The sequence below is a fragment of the Onychomys torridus genome, chromosome 1 (assembly GCF_903995425.1).
Source record: "Onychomys torridus chromosome 1, mOncTor1.1, whole genome shotgun sequence".
Lineage (NCBI taxonomy): Eukaryota > Metazoa > Chordata > Mammalia > Rodentia > Cricetidae > Onychomys > Onychomys torridus.
The window spans coordinates 164,017,424-164,033,661 of record NC_050443.1 but is presented as its reverse complement, the minus strand read 5'-3'; the positions used below and the strand labels follow the sequence as shown (position 1 = coordinate 164,033,661).

General features: G+C 47.9%; 1 protein-coding gene across 7 annotated transcripts in view; it reads right to left on the bottom strand.

The window, feature by feature from the left end:
- Window positions 1–7,443: 7,443 nt before the first annotated feature.
- Window positions 7,444–16,238, bottom strand: part of Btrc (beta-transducin repeat containing E3 ubiquitin protein ligase) — a 181,437-nt gene continuing 172,642 nt past the window's right edge. For all 7 annotated transcript variants that reach the window (XM_036170838.1, XM_036170789.1, XM_036170819.1 and 4 more), the window contains 4 exons: window positions 16,001–16,111; window positions 15,374–15,452; window positions 9,568–9,760; window positions 7,444–7,775 (listed from right to left, as the gene is read on the bottom strand). In XM_036170838.1, coding sequence (XP_036026731.1) covers window positions 9,599–9,760; window positions 15,374–15,452; window positions 16,001–16,111 — 352 coding nt within the window. In that variant the 3' untranslated portion in view covers window positions 7,444–7,775; window positions 9,568–9,598. The remainder of the gene's footprint in view (window positions 7,776–9,567; window positions 9,761–15,373; window positions 15,453–16,000; window positions 16,112–16,238) is intronic.

The window sequence follows — 16,238 nt, the reverse complement described above, 5'->3', positions numbered from 1 at the left end:
AAGGAAACCTGAGGCTACAGGAGGCCCCAAGGGCTGTTTGGAATTTCCAGGAACACATGCTGGGGGTATCTAGGCTCTTGCCAAGGCTCAATGGGGGTGTATGCAGACACCTGGCTCGGGGACTGAGCTGCTGTGAGAAAGCACAGCAAGGCTCTATTGGGCCATGCTGGCCTTTGGTCTGGCCCAGACTTCTGCGACCATGGCAAGGGGTGGTAGGGGTTGGAGAGCTCTGCTAACTAGGTAGCTGACTGGTCACGTGCATGGAGGAGAGCTGGACTCCACTGACCACTCTGGCTTCTGGTGCTTCCTCCTTCGGTACAGCAGGCCCTTGCTACCCATCACTCCTTCCTTCTGCATAGGACACTGGTTGTCCCGTGGAGGTGTACTGTTTCTTCTCTTGAGGGCTCGAAGACCTGTTTGTCTGGGGCCCCACTCCATTCAGAGACTAGGAAGCCTGAGCACAGGATGAGGTCATCTGAGACCAGCCAGAGCTGTGAGCATCCTGATGGACAGTTGGTGGCAGAGAGTTGGTGGCCTCAGCTTTTCAGTCCTATATGCTGTGGTGGCCCCTAGCCAGTTCTTCAGGGTGTGGGGACTGGCCCCAGGGGAGAGAGGATGGGTGGGGAGCCAGGAACTGGCAGGCAGGCAGAGGGGAGGGAGGGACCACTGACAGCAGGACAAATGCTTGTAATTTTATAACCAATCTCAGTGTGTCCATGGGGGGCCGTTTGTGCCTCCACTCAGGACCAATCAGCCTGACAGAGCTATGAGTCTGCCTGAGTGAGTGTGAGCAGCTCCCCCCAGTGCCACTTACTGCAATCTCATTATCACTCAGCTTAAGGCTGGCCAGAGCAGAGGGCCCTGCAGGGACGGGGACCCAGCCCAAGGTCCCCAGGGTAAGGTCATGGGAGTCATGGAGATCCAGGGGCTCAGGAGGGAGGGAAAGGACACAGGAGCTCGGGTGATACTTAACAAGCACTGTGGGGTGCTGAACTAAATTTAGGATTAAGACAGGGCACAGTGCAGGCCCTACCCTCAAGGGGCTTGCAGTCTGTCCTTGGTGGTGGGACAGATCACAGATGGACAGGCCTGGGAAAGGTGGGGATGGAGGGAGGCAATCTGAAGGCAAGAAAGACAGGACAGTAGGGCAAAGGGCCAGAGCCAACCAGCACTGGGCCAGGAACTGAGACGGGGCAGCAGGTGACCCTCCAGAGTGCAGAGCATGGAGCAAGAGATGCCACCTCATGGGAGACCAGAGGGATGGTGGGGGAGGGTGACGAGCCAGTGGTGGCTATTATAGGAAGGCCTTGCTGGATATCTGGCTCTGGGGATGGCTGTGTGCCCATTAGTCTCTCTAATTGTCAAAAATCTAATTTAGTGTCTGGAGCCTGGGCTGGCCTCGGGTTAAATGGAGGAAGGCGGGCCCAGTCATAAATCTGCCCTCCCAGCCTGGCTTGGTGCTAATTCTGCAGCTAAGTGAAGAGGTGAGGAGAGCTCTGGAGAGTGGATGTCCTTGATGACCCTGTGTACCAGCCCCATGTGCCAGGTCACAGCCAAGTCCTGTTCTCTGGCAGGAAGGAAAGGCTTGCCCGAAGCCTAGCTGGGCCATTAGGGCCATCTGAGCAAGAAGCGGGGTTATGCACTCGGCTCAGTGCTACAGCACTTGCCCAGTATATGCAAGGCCTTGGGTTCTCTTCCCAGCTCTTGAAATAAGAGCCCCATATAATTCCCACAGCCACCAGCCCCTCCACCTGGACCCACTCGGGGCCCATGGAGGCGCTATCTACTCTTAGAGAGTAGTGGGGACAGTCTCTTCCTGATAGAAATCATGCCACCTGCAACATGAGCCTTTTGGTGAGGAAAAGTTATGTGGTCGACTGTCATCCGACTTCTACTTGGTGACTGTTGGGGGCAGACTCAGTCATGTGGATTACATGACATTCACTAGAGGCATGCATGGAGAGTGAAGGGCCACCTTCCCTTGGGCTGCTTGGGGACCTGGACAGCTCCTAAAGGCCTCCCGTGGCCTGAGGTAGTGGTGGGGGCTCTGGACCTGGGCTTGGTAATGACCTCACTCCCCTCAGAGCCACTAATTGAAAGCAAGGGGCGTGGTAGGCGCAGCAGGAAAGGTTGGGGGACAGACAGCCTCGGAGAGGCTCTGCTTCCATGGGGGAGGAAAACAATTTCTCCTGGCTTCGGCTCCATCTCACCAGGCACCCACCCGGCCTCTCCTGCTGCTAACGAAGTGCCTTTAATTAGCAGCCTAATAAAATGTTCTTAATTGGCAAGAGCCAATCAGGAAGAAGCAAAATCTCTTCTTAGTCATTGCTGATGGCTACCCAGCCCTAGGTTTAAAGGGAAGAGGGACCAGAGCCTACCTTAGGGAGGGTAGCCCAAGGGCTGTCTTCTGGAACAGGCTCTGTACCTTCACCTGGGGACAGGGCTGACACTGCACTTGAAGCCTAGGCCCATGGCCTTAGATTTTTGTCCTGGGCTTAGGAGTCAGGCTGGTCAGGCCTTTGTTTAGTAGCTGCTGGTAGCTAGAGGGATCTTTGCTGACCCTGCTCCTTGTAACTTTCTGGGGTGCTGCCTGTTAAGGGAGCAGATGTGGTTGTGGGCATTGAAAACCTGTGTAAGATGAGGTGTCCCCACACTACCACTCTCTAAGTTTAGTGGAAGTTGGTGACATTGACAGCTGGCCAAGCCTACCTTAGGGGGCACAGTGACTATCCAGGTAAGACAGACAATGAGGCCACAGCTGAGGGAAGCCTACACTAGAAGCTTAGAGATTTATAGGTCTTTCAACCCACAGATGAATCAGCTCTGACAAGTCTCTTCCTGCTGTGGCCTTCATCTTGTGCTCATTTCTGGTCCTGGGGGAGAAGAGGGGCTCCCCAAGTGGCTTGGGAGTCTCTGGCAACGCTCCTGAAGGCGAGTGGACTTGGGAGTGGACAAGTGATGGAGCAGAGAGGCCTCCATCCAGCAGCAGAGGAAAGCTCCAATTCAAGGTCCAGGTTGGGGCTGTGATGGGTCACCACAGTGACAGCAACTTACAAGTCAGACCTCACTGTGGCTTCAACACGACCCAGCACCCAATGACTCGTATGCCAGGACTCTCTTCACAACATCCAGCTCTGTTTTTTTTCTTCCCCTACCTTCTTAAGGTAGGATCTTGCCATGTAGCCTTAAACTCAAGAACCTCTTGTCTCGACTTCCCAAGTCCAGTGTGCACACACAACTGGCTAGATCTTGGTTTTGTTTTTTGACGCAGGGTCTCATTACACACGCCCGGCTTGCCCTGAAGTATGAAAATCAAGAGATCCACTTGTCTCTGCTTTCCAGTGCTGGAATTAGTGCCATGTGCTACCACATCTGCTCTTGACCTGGTTTTCTCATAAAAGAAATAATCTACTGTATAATTCTTTCATCTGTATACTGAAAAGTCAACCATCATATGATGTTGGGTCAAAGAGAGAAGACGCTTAGAAAATTCACTTTAATCTTGTATTTGTAATTGACTTTTCCCCCAAACAGTTAAAAAAGCAAACACACTATTACCATGGTGCTAACTTGTGAACATATTGGTACATTGACTACACATCACCAGAACATAATCACAAAAATAAAAGCAGTCGGCACTGGAGCGCCTAGGGAACACTAATAACCAAAAGCACTCGGGCTCCCACTTGTTGCCAGGCCTGTTCCCCGCTGGAGTCCACTGAAAACCCTCAGTGAGTTTGCCAAGGCCCAAGGATCACTGCTTTGGGAAGGTACCAGCTTCCTTGGTACCCAGAAATCTAACCTGTTGGACTTTTTCCTTCAGCATCCAAGGGGAAGGCTCAGGAGGGGAGGTAATGCACATCATCTCTGTCCACAACCCCCTCCCCAACACACACTCCGAAGCTAAGCCAGCTAACAGTTTGTTGAGAAGTACATATTTTGGAAGTCAGCTGCCTCCGGGAATGTCAGCCCACAGGCACCGGGTTATTTTGTCTTGAGACAGGGCTGCCAGCGTCAGAGGCTTTTGGACAGCAATGCAGTCGATTCTGCCTGCAAGCAGGCAGCCACAGTCATGATGCTTTGGTCTCTCTCCTCAGCTTTATTCCCCTGAGATGGCCGCCTCCCTGGTCCCGACTGTGCTGTGGTTAAAAGTGCTCTGCACTGCCAGGACCACATGTGTGTGACTCCTAGCACTGACCCTACTGGAAGTCTCTGGGTGCACCCGAAACGCTGAGTTTACCTGAATGGAGATGGAGACTAGTGTGGACCAAAGTCACACTGTAAACTGATCACCACCACAACGGACTGCAGTCACAGTGACTGGTTACCTGCATGCCTCATTCTACCCGATACTTCCGAACACATCTGCACCTAGCCTGTGGGCCTGCACTAATCCGGGTGGGCCTGCTCAAATTCAGGACCAGAAGGTATCACCATCTACTTCAAAAGGGAGATGCTAAGACAATCACCACCACCACGGGCCCAATCATTTTCACTGTTCTTTGCTCTAGTCAAACGCTAAGCAAGTAGATCAAGCCCGGCCTCTCAGACTGGAAGCCAGCAAGAGAAGGTGAGCGGATGAGTGCAGGCAGCCTTCTCCTTGGCTTTGCAGCACTAAAAAGAAATGTTTTTTCCTTTCTTTTTCTTACAGAATGATTTAGGAGTCTCAATGTCATTTCCAGTTCCAAAATAAGCTACAAGGGCCAGACTTTATTACTTGTCAACAGAGTTCCAAACAGTCTCTGTCTCTAAAGTTAGGACAAATCAGAAAGAATTTAGCCAAGGGACAAGTGTAAAAGGCTTCCCATCCATAATTCACATCCACTTTGTAACTGCACTTCAAGGGAAAGGATGCTTCCAGCAGCATGCACGCGCGCGCGCACACACACACACACACACACACACACACACACACACACACACACAAAGCAGCAAGGCATGTTGGCCTTGCTCAGACATCACCACTGTGACACAGAGGTCACATTCTCCAGTAGGGTACCCTGTGCATAGGCTCATCTGCTTCCAGCTGTCTCTAGGAGAGGCCTTTCGAGCCTTACATTGGAAAGTAGTTTTTAGCTTAAAAAAAAAAAAAAAAAAAAAAGGGACTGATCATGGGGACTCATCTCAGAGCCACAGGACACTTGCAGCTTCTTGTCTACTATTCCTTTAAATGTGTTGAGATGTTCTTTGTTTCTCTTTTCTTTTTAAAAAGGTCAAACTTTACATTTATTCTCGCCCAGTTGGGGACTGCTGATAATCAATTCCCACTGAAATCATGCAGAGATGGTAAGTGGGGTTTACCTTCTCTGGAAATGAACTTCCACTTACCTGATTGTTTCTTCTACAATGAACTGGTAAATGACCCCCAGAGCTGAGAAATGTGAGTGATTCAAGTTTCTCAGACCACTTAACTTCATTCCCATTTCCATCAGCAGTAGAGGACAACCTGGAGAAAAAGCCTAACCAAGCTAAGGGCTTGACTGTGCAGGGTCTACCCAAGCCCAGGTACAATGGTGGCCCCACTCTTCAGCGGCCTTCAGAGCAGTACACTTTCAGAGAAGTGGGAAGGAGAGCCAGCCCTAGCACCACTGAGTCTGCAGCAGTAACCACAGCCCCGCCAACTTTGGCCTCCAGCCCAGGGCCTCCAGCCCCTAGGCAGATGGCCTCCTGCTCCTCCTTTTTAAAGCAGCACATAACTGAAGGTCTAGTTAAACTATGGCCACCAGACCATTTCTTGAAGCAGCTTAGGTCTCTCGACATCTGACCTGATTGTCAGCAAAGTCCTTCACTATTAATAGTCACCTGAACAGCCAGGAGCTCAGATCCGCTAACTGGAGGGTGGTCGGGGAAGGAGAAATTTATATGGAGAGAGATTCCTTAGATATAACTTGAGAGGGCAGTTACACAGGAAAAGGCAAACTGAACACACGCGACCTGACTCAGCACGTAATGGCATTCACTCAGAGGACATGTTGGGTAAGGGACGACTTGCAAACCAGAGAAAGAAGATGTTCCTTTTCCCTCTCCTGCTGAAGTGATGGTGGACTGGCTGAAGGTCACTTGTGACTGGCTTCCATTTCTATTCTTATAGCAGCTGGTTCAGTTGGCTTTCTTAAACTCCAATGTGTGGTTGGGGACAGCCATGAGAGTCTGACTCTTGGTTTCCAAGGGAAAAGCGAGGGAGGCTATACTGTGGTCCCAGGCCCCAAAGGATGCCTAAGGCACCCCTTGGCAGGCCCATGCATACTTGAGGAAAGTGACTTGGTTCACAGTTCAAGTTCTCCCATAAGCCTCTGCATCTGGAGCCTCCTGGCAGAGGTCCAGTGCTGCCTTCCACACTGCCAGGTTAACCCTGCCCTTGGGGAAGTCCAGTTGCTAATGTTTTCACTGACTGCCAGAGTTTACTGCTAGGGAAAGTGGACAGCGAAATAAAGCAGGGGGAAGGGAAGGAAGAGAGGGCAGCTCCCACTTACTAGTAACCCTGTGTGCCACGCTTCACCCTGATCGCCTCTGGTAGCCTTGCCTTTCTGCACATAGTGGGTTTTGGAGAAGCAGAAGGAAGGGTCTGCAGTGCAAGGCTGAGACGGTTAGATTTATAGTTCCTGGCCTTAATGGAGAACCAGCTTTTTTTTTCCCCCCGACCATCTCTTAAGCTGTTGTGCTCAGTCTGGGCTGTTATGGGCGCCTGGGTACTTTCCGGCTCAATCCAGAAAACAGATGTGAGCCATGATACAAAGTGCAGTGATAACCAGCCTGGTGCTGGCCATTCCAGGCCTTTCTGCAGGCCAAGCCTTGCCAGTGATTTAAGATGAAGCACAATGCTTTTTATTACACATCTAATTGTTAATGAGAGGAAATGCAATCAGCAGCTCCTTTCCACTCTACATGGAACCAAGAAGACTGCTGAGTCCAGAGCAAACATAACCACTGATGGTACCCAGGACATCCCTGTCCCTCCTCCTGGGCACAGGGAGGAGAGAGAAAGCCGCAAATATGATGAGTGTCAGGTTCATGAATCACTGCTGCTCCGGGGGTCACTTGCAGCAAAAGCCTGGAAATTAGGATACACTCAAACTCGGAATCCCAAGTGTCTGTCACATTTTCTAGGTGATCCGCCTCATGCTAGATGAGGACACTTCACACACCTTCTCAGGTTGAAGATGGAGTAGGAGAAGAGGCAAGAGAGACAGGAACCCAGACAGGGGAGGGAGGCAGCAGGTGCAGGTCTTCCAGTGTGTGTGTGTCCCTCTCTCCTCTAATGATGTGCAGGCAGCTGTCTCCTCCCACGCAGTGGCCTGGACTGCTCTGGCCAGGTGCTGGACACTCCTGCAGTTAACAGGGAGCAGCCAGGCATTCTCTGCCTGGAAGCTGCAACCCCTGTCCCCTAGAAGTGGGCCAGATGGGGAAACTCGGGTCTTCTGCTTGATGGCAAAGCAAGAGAGATTCTGGCAAAACACTAAATATATTTATAAGTCATCTTTGTCTGGAACCCAATGGGGGAGAAACAGGTGCAGAGGGGGAAGGGAGGCAATGGGAAGGGAGTCTTAAAAGTTCCAATCATTCACACAAGATAAAGACATCTTCTGATAGCAGCACTGAAGCAGCCGGGTGTGCCGAGCAGACCATCCTGGTCAGCTGCTGGCCGACTGTGTCCCAACAGGAGTCTCAAAGCCCTGCTCCTCGCTGACCCATCCGGGGAATCCGGGTAGGAGTGTGATGGTTGTTGTTCATCCTGGTCTTGGCAGATATGTTAAATACTGCAACATTAACGAGTCCTGTGTGGAAACACAGCCAACAGTCATTAGCCCTTCCTTGTAATTTTCACTTTCTCTAAGACAAAAAGAATGTGTGGCTCTCTGTCAATGAGGAAGGCTTGGGGTCCTTCCCAAGGGCTGCTCCCTGCCCACAAAGTGCTTCTGTCACAGTCTCCTTGGGTACTTACATAAAGGACAGGGCTTAGTGGTGTGCTCAGGGTACAGAGGCTCTGTGCAGAGGCACTCTGATATCCTAAGATTTAAGAGTGAACAATGGCTGGAACGATGCCATGTTGTCCCTCGCTGCCTGGAACAGCAGAGCAGGCAGGGATGGGGCTCCGAGGCTCTGCTTGACTGTCCTGGAGCACAGTGGTATCTCTATAAGAAGTGTGGACTGGCTGGAAACTGGCTGGGGCCTGTCTTAAGGAACTGTGTATGGAGACACTGAATGTGCTCCTGGTCTCTTCAAGGACAGATGTGTTGGTGGTGGTTGGAAATGTGGCCTGGAGATGAAGGCAGAGGTAATAGTCATCTCTGCGGAAGTGAGAGCTAAAGTCATGGAAAAAGATAAGATAGTCCGAGAAGAGGGCACAGATGAGTCAGGAGGACTGAGCCAGCTTCTCAAGGGACGCCTGTGACAGCAGTAAAAGGAGAAAGAGATAAACAAAGTTAGGGAGACAGTAACGGTGAGGTCAGGGCACATTTCCATGGTGAAACACGTGTTTAGCATCAGCCAGGCCAGGTACTCAATACCTAGAAGCCCCTACCCCCAAAGCAAAATACTATTACATTGGAAAAAAAACAAAAACCAAACATTGGCACAAAGAGCAGACAAGGCACATGGTGATCAGAGGCTCACTAACCACGGATACCTTCACAAAGGGTTTATGACATGTGAGGACTAAGAACTTGGCCAACATTATCTCCATGCAGACCTGTGAGGTAGGTTCTATCCTCCTCATTTCACTCATCAGGATAGAACAGTCTGTGAATGTACAAGCCCAAGAGCACACAGCCAGTGAGACTGAGCTGAGGAATGGTGACCAACAGCAGAGACACAGGAGAAACCCCAGAGGCCTGCTCACTCCCTCAGGAAGACTGAGAGGTACAGGGGTGCAGTGAGTGTGAGAAACAGAAAGGCACACAGAGGCAATGCTCCCAAAGCTGGTGCCCTTCCTAGAACTCAATAACCCAGCATATCTGAACCAGTGATTGCACCGGATGCCAACTGCAAAGGTGCTCATGAACAATACCTGGGCATTTTAGAGAGGTGCTAGAGACTTGGGAGGATACCCAACTTCATGTTACTGCTGGGGATCAACCAACCAACCAACCAACCAACCAAGAGGGTGGTCCCCTGTGGATGAAGGAGAGGGGACAAAAAGGCTGCCTTCTGTTCCCAGGGAGACCAACGAGGCACATTTCAGCTGGAGACACTTCCAGTTACATGGTAAATGAATTGCTAGACTGAAGGCAACTGATCTAAGAACCATACAATTACAAGTTTTTGGGCCATTTGTTTTCAACTGGCTTAAATGGCATTTTACTTTCATAAAAATTGTAATGAAGGAACTATTAGTACTACTACATAAGACCTCTAGAATCTTCTAGAACTGGAACTGGCTTCCTTCTACCAGTGAAAGAGGTGCTCACAGGGACAGTCCTTGTCCATCTCAGGCTGTCTGACTCTGCCTTCCTGCTGTATAGGGTTGGTGAGACAAAGGTCTGACAAGGAAAAACTCTCAGGAGCTGGCAGTGCCTCACAGCCAGCACCATCTCCTGCCACAGTGACATGTACACAGCTCCTTCATACCCGGGCAAGTATGAGGTCAGCGTTGGGTTATTTATCTGGAGATGTAGGTGTATGTCCGAGAAGGGGAGCGGGGTGGTTCAGCGTGGGCAGCTGGATCATTTAGGAAGTCCCAGATGAGGATTGTGTCATCATGTGAACTACTGACAATCTGGAATTCATCAAACTGAAGTCGGAAAACTCTTCCAGAATGCTCCTAAAGAAGCAGAAACAAAAAGTAAGAGTTTGACTCAAAAATCAAAAGCATCATGTCTGACAGAGTCTATAGAAAGGCCATGGTGTGTGTCAGTGTGTCACTGTTTCAAACACTGACAGAAAGCAGCTTCACTAATTAATGTTAAGATGGAAACAGCAAACACCAGGCAATAACTGATCTCTGGAACACAGTCAACAAGCGGCATTACTTAGGTGAAATGGCAAAGAAGACACTGGCTTGTCACTATCAACTGGGATTAGGCTAGAGCAGAGTACTCTTGGTACCTTCCTGGTCCGATCATTCCCCTGTTAGCTCCTTTGACCATCAGAAGCCAAGGGGGATCAGCAGTGAGAAGTGACATGCTGATAAATGTGTGCCAACCAAGCTTCTTGAGGCTGGAGAAGTGACTCAGCAGTTAAGAATGCTGGATGCTGCTGGGCAGTGGTGGCAGTGCACGCCTTTAATCCCAGAACTCAGGAAGCAGAGGCAGGCAGATCTCTGTGAGTTCAAAACCAGCCTGGGCTACAGAGTGAGATCCAGGACAGGCACTAAAGCTACACAGAGAAACCCTGTCTCGAAAAGCCAAAACCAAACCAAACCAAATTGCTCTTCCAGAGGACCTAAGTTCAATTCCCAGCACCCACATGGAGGCTAACAACCATCTCTAACTATAGTTCCAGAGCGATATGACATCCTCTGACCTCTGAGGGCATTGCACTGCACAGATGTACATGTAGGGAAAACATTCATGGACATAAAATACAAACATAAACCATTTACAAATTTTCATGATGCACAGAGTCCTACCATGATCGATTTGAAGCTATCCACATATGATCAACAACTTGCAAAATTCTAATGGTTGGCTTTCATGAGGTGAGGGCTTGACTAGCCCGTCAGGGTATTAAGCACTGCCTAGATCAGGTGTGGGTTATTCCTAACTTTCTGGAAAGTACTTTCAACATTCAACACTGCTACTAGTCAGCCTCACCTGCACTCCAATGCCTTTACTGATTTTTACCTACCCTTGAGTTTCATACACACACACACAGGACAGGATATATATAATTTATTTATTTATTTGTGCCTGGCTTATTTTACTTGTTTGTTGGTTGATTTCCAAGACAGGTTTTTTTCTGTATAACCGACCTGGTTGTCCTAGAACTCTCTGTAGACCATCAGGCTGGCCTCAGACGCAGGCCTCTGCCTCCTGGTTCTGGGATTAAAGGCGTGCACCACCGCCTGGCTTTTACTCAACACTGCAGAAGTGTTTACATGGAAACAGTTATTTCATTCCTTTAAAAATTAGTGGCTAATATTCCACTGTATAAATATACCATAGTTAATTTATTCTCCTGTTGGCAGACTTATAAGCTGCTTATGATCTTTCGACATTATAAAAAAATCTGCTTTCATTTGGGAGGTGGAGGCAGGCAGATCTCTGTGAGTTTGAGGTCAGTCTGGTCTACATAGTGAGCTCCAGGCCAGCCAGGGCTACAGAGAGACCCTATCTCAAAAACACCAGAAAATACAAAGAAGCCCACACTGAGATATAACCAAATTGTTGAAAACCATTGATAGGAACAAAATCTTAAAGTGGCCACAGGAAAACAAGCCACTGGGCAGAACAAGGTGCTCTGTGACATCCAAAGTCTCAGCAGAAAGCACACTGGGAGAAAACGGAAGCCAGCGGTAAAGCGCTAAAAGAAGGTGCCAACTCCGAATTCTTGAGCCAGCAACACCCTGTAAAAGGGAAGGCAACTGACTTTCCAGGCAAACACCACTTCAGAGTGTCTGTCACCAGTATACCCAGCGGGCCTTGACCTCTTCAAGCAGAGGAAAATGCTATTTCAAGGGGAAAACTTGCACTTGTATAAAGGAATGGAGGGCAATGGAAAAGTCGGATGCATAAGTAGAAGTCGTCGACTCGAAAACAAACACAGCTTGTGGTGGTGTGAGTAAGAATGGCTCCCATGGCCCTACACTCTGAATGTTCACAGTCATCAGGGAGTTGAACTCTTGATAGGATTAGGATGTGTGGCCTCAGAAGTTGGAAAACCATGCCAGACAGTCTTGCACTCTGCCTATGGATCAGAGTGCAGCTCTCAACCATGCACCATGCCTACCATGCCTGCCATCAGGATGATAATGGACTAAACCTCTGACACTGTAAGCCAGCCCCAGTTAGATGCTTTCCCTAAAAGAACTGCTGTGGTCACAGTGTCTCTTCAGAGCAATACAACAGTGACATCGCAACACAGTAGCCACTCCGCGAGAGACAGTGCACTGTGGATTACAGCAAACACACCATGATTTGATGTGGTATAACCACTTGGGAAAAGAGGCCATTTCTGGAAATACTGAATACACACTTTGTATGATCCAGCCATACTACTCCTTTCCAGAGCTAAGCCCTCCTGAACACTAAGTCAGAATTTAGAAACTGGTCTTTCAATGCTTACTCAACCTTCCTCAGAATTGTGCAGAACAACAGCAAAACACAAAACAAAATAAAACCTAACCAAGTAAAGTACTTGAAATTTTGTTTGTAATCGCTAAACATGGAGAACTCTAAGTCTCGTAACTGGTGAATGGGTAATGTGGGACATATGAACTGGAGTGAGTCCTCAAATGATCTCTATTTGGTGTAGAGACAGGTTGGGGGGCTGAGGATGTGGCTCAGCGGAAAGGTTGCCTATCATACAAGGAAGCTCAAGGAGTCATCTCCAGCACGGAAAACCAGGTGTGGTGGTATATACCTTTAATTCCAGCACTTCTGAATTAGAGGCAGGAGGGTCACAAGTTTAAGATTACCACTATTGAGTTTGTGGCCAGCTCAGGACATAGGAGACTAAGTCTCAAAAGAAAAAATAAGGGAGGCTGGAGAGATGGCTCAGAAGGTTAAGAACACTGGCTGTTCTTCCAAAGGACCCAGGTTCAATTCCCAGCATCCATATGGCAGCTCACAACTGTCTGGAACTCCAGTTCCAGGGGATCTGACACCCTCATACAGACATAAATGCAGGCAGAACACCAATACATGTAAAATAAATCATTAAAAAAAAAAAAAAGAAGAAAGAAAAAGATAGGTTAAGGGGAAAAAAAAGTACATACTGTATAGTTTGTTCTCATAAACCCTAGAAAATGCCAACTAAGCAAGGTTCTGTAAGTCACACTGGGGACTAGGTTGCTGTGGAATAATCCTCTTGTACACTGTGAAGATTCGTCACTCGAATTGGTTTAATAAAGCACTGATTGGCCAGTAACCAGGCAGGAAGTATAGGCGGGGCGGCCAAACTAAGAATGCTGGGAAGGAAAAGGCCAGGGTCAGGAGTCACCAGCCAGACACAGAAAGAGCAAGATGAGAATGCCATATTGAGAAAAGGTACCAAGCCACATGGCTAAACATAGATAAGAATTATAGGGGTTGGGGATTTAGCTCAGGGGTAGAGAGCGCTTGCCTAGCAAGCACAAGGCCCTGGGTTTGGTCCTCAGCTCCAAGAAAGGGGGGAAAAAAAGACTTACAGGTTAATTAAGTGTAAGAGCTAGTTAGAAAGTTTAGAAAGTAATAAGCCTGAGCTACTGGCAGAGCATTTATAATTTATATTAAGCCTCTGAGTGATTATTTGGGAAGTGGCTGCTGGATATTTGGGAGTTGCCAGTGGGCCAGAAACATCTGTTTACACAAGGTGGGCCCAGATGAAGGATGGAAGGACTGCCAAGCATATCAGGATAATCTACGCTTTTACTGGCATATACACGTCAAAAGCTCTTTTTATTTTTGAGACAGGGTCACACTCTGTAGTCCTAACTGGCTTGAAATTAAATATGTTGACCAGGCTGACCTTGAACTCAGATCACCTTCCCATAGTTAGGCTTAGAGGTTTGCACTACTACACTTGCCTCTGTATCAAAATTGTTAGGTTGAATATTTCTTTTAAAAAAATTATTTATTTTATTTTCTGTGCATTGGTGTTTTGTCTGCATGTATGTCTGTGTGAGGGTGCCAGATCTTGGAGTTACAGGCAGTTGTTATTTGTTAGCTGCCACGTGGGTGCTGGTCCTCTGGAAGAGCAGTCAGTGCTCTTAACTGCCGAGCCGTCTCCAGCCCTCAATTCGAGTCCTCTTTTGTTTTTGCTGTTACTTGTTTTGTTTTGGGGACAAGTCTTGCTAACCCCAGCCTGTCTTGGACTCAAGATCCTCTTTCCTTAGGCCCAAGTTGTGATTATAAGCACACACCACCATTCCCTATTTGTAAAGTTTGCTTTTTCTTTTTAAAGACCGGGTCTCTCTATATAGTCTAGGCTAGTCAGAAACTCACACTCTTTTTGCCTCATTTATTTATTTATTTGTTCATTCATTCATTCATTCATTCATTCATTCATTATTTCTCTATGTAGCTCTGGCTTTCCTAGAACTCACTTTGTAGACTAGGCTGGCCTCGAACTCACGGAGATCTGCCTGCCTCTGCCTCCCAAGTGCTCTGATTAAAGGTAGTGTCACCATCACTCTTCTTGCCTCATTTTTAAAGTCTGGGATTACAGACAGACGCTAAAGTGCTCAGTGCATAGAGCATGCGTTTGAAAAGATGCGTCTGACGAAAGCAGGCAAAGCACACGTGATACTGAAAGAATGTGCCGAATCTTAGGTTTTGAATCTAAGAGACAGGGTCTCAAACTGTAGCCCAGGGCTCTCAGGAACACATGGCAAGTCTCCTGTCTCAGCCTCTGACTACAGGTGTGCACTACCATACTCATCTTAGTAACACGCTTTAAACCTGAGAAAGACAAAGTATTCCTTTTCTCCAGAACTGAGACTTCCTGAATGTTGACTCAGAACTCAGAACACGGGACTTTGAATGTTCCATCTTTTTCCTGAGTTGTTCAAAAGATTCTGTTCGCTCTGGATCCACACACATCTAACTAAAGCAACAGTTGTAATCTGAGCCTGTGGCTCACACTGTGATGAACAATTTTATGCTTCTAGGCTTGTGGTGGGCACAGGCCTGTAACCTCAGGACTAGGGAGATGGAGGCAGAAGGAGTTCAGTTTCAATCCAGCCAGGGCCAGCTCAGACCCTGCAACAAAAGCATTAAAGGTGACACTTCTTCTCCCCGACTCATGTCTCTCTCCAAGCATCAAGATCTTCAAGCAGGGGACGGAGGATAACGACGGAGGCACTGCCTACTGAATGCAGAGCTAAGGAGCTGACCAGGGGTTCCACTGAGTCCCAGGGTACTTTTTGCAAGTACAGGTGTTCAGTCCTCAGATTCTGGACAGGTTCCAATTTGAGTAATTATATTCTCTCTCCCTCAGTGCCTCCTGCTGCTTCTGGTGGATGCAGAATTCTTACTCACTTCCTGCACTACATGTGGGAGAGGTACTGTGCAGCTGTTAAGCGGCTGCCCCAGTCCTCTCCATATACGGTCTCTAAAGCACTTTTGGATGAAAGGTACCATATAAACATATTTTATTGTCATGTATTGGTTGCTTTTCCACTTAGTGGGTTTTGTGAGAGTCTAACTATAAAATCCAGATCTAGATTCTCCAGCACATTAACATTTAATTTCCCCCCCTACCTGCTCTTCAGCCCCTTTAACAATAAGACTCTTACCACAAGCGTCCGTAGACAAAGAGTCCCTGCAGGAGCTCGGGGGTCCAAAGCAGCCATAAGATCCCACACTTTAATTTTTCTAAAGATCAAAAAGGGGACAAAAGTCTTAGTTAAAAGCAAACTTAAGGGAACATAAGAAAGAATAGCAAAAAGTCAGGGCAATAAATCTGGATAGTGAATGTAGCTCACAGGAATCAGATGACTTCTGAGTGGTGGGGGGCAGGGTTCTCACATTCCCTCTTAGAATAGCCACTTTACATGCTTGGCTTGTTACGGTGGATTTGTCTGGTTCTTTGCTTACAGGGCAAACCAGACAAATATATAATCTAATAGCCAAAATAGTAATCAATACAAATACAATTAAAAGACTAGGAAGAATATTTTAGGAAACAGTAAGCACAAGAGAGGTGAACATCAATTAAGCAATGGTGTATTTCCACTTTAGGAGCCAAGGAGGGGTGATATTTACCATCGTACACTGGGAAGAATGAAGACAGAGACTTTGGGGAAAGGAGGTGCTAAGAATTGAGCCCAGGGCCTTGCACATGCTAAGCACATGCTCTGCTACTGAGCTACAACCTGAGCTCTTAAGATTGATTTGTTTTGTAATACTGTTAGTGAACTCACCCATCATAGGCCCCACTCACTATCCTTTTGTTATCAAATCGAATACAGCGTACCAATTCCTCATGGCCTTCTAACACTCGTAAACATGCGCCGCATTCTATGTCCCACAGTCTGGAAGAGAAAATTGAGTCAAGTGAGATGTCACAGGTTCATTTCTAAGCCTTGAACATTACAAGGTATTTTATAATCCTTTAGAAATTCACAAAGGAGGCTTGAAAACTGGCTGAGTAGTTAAGAG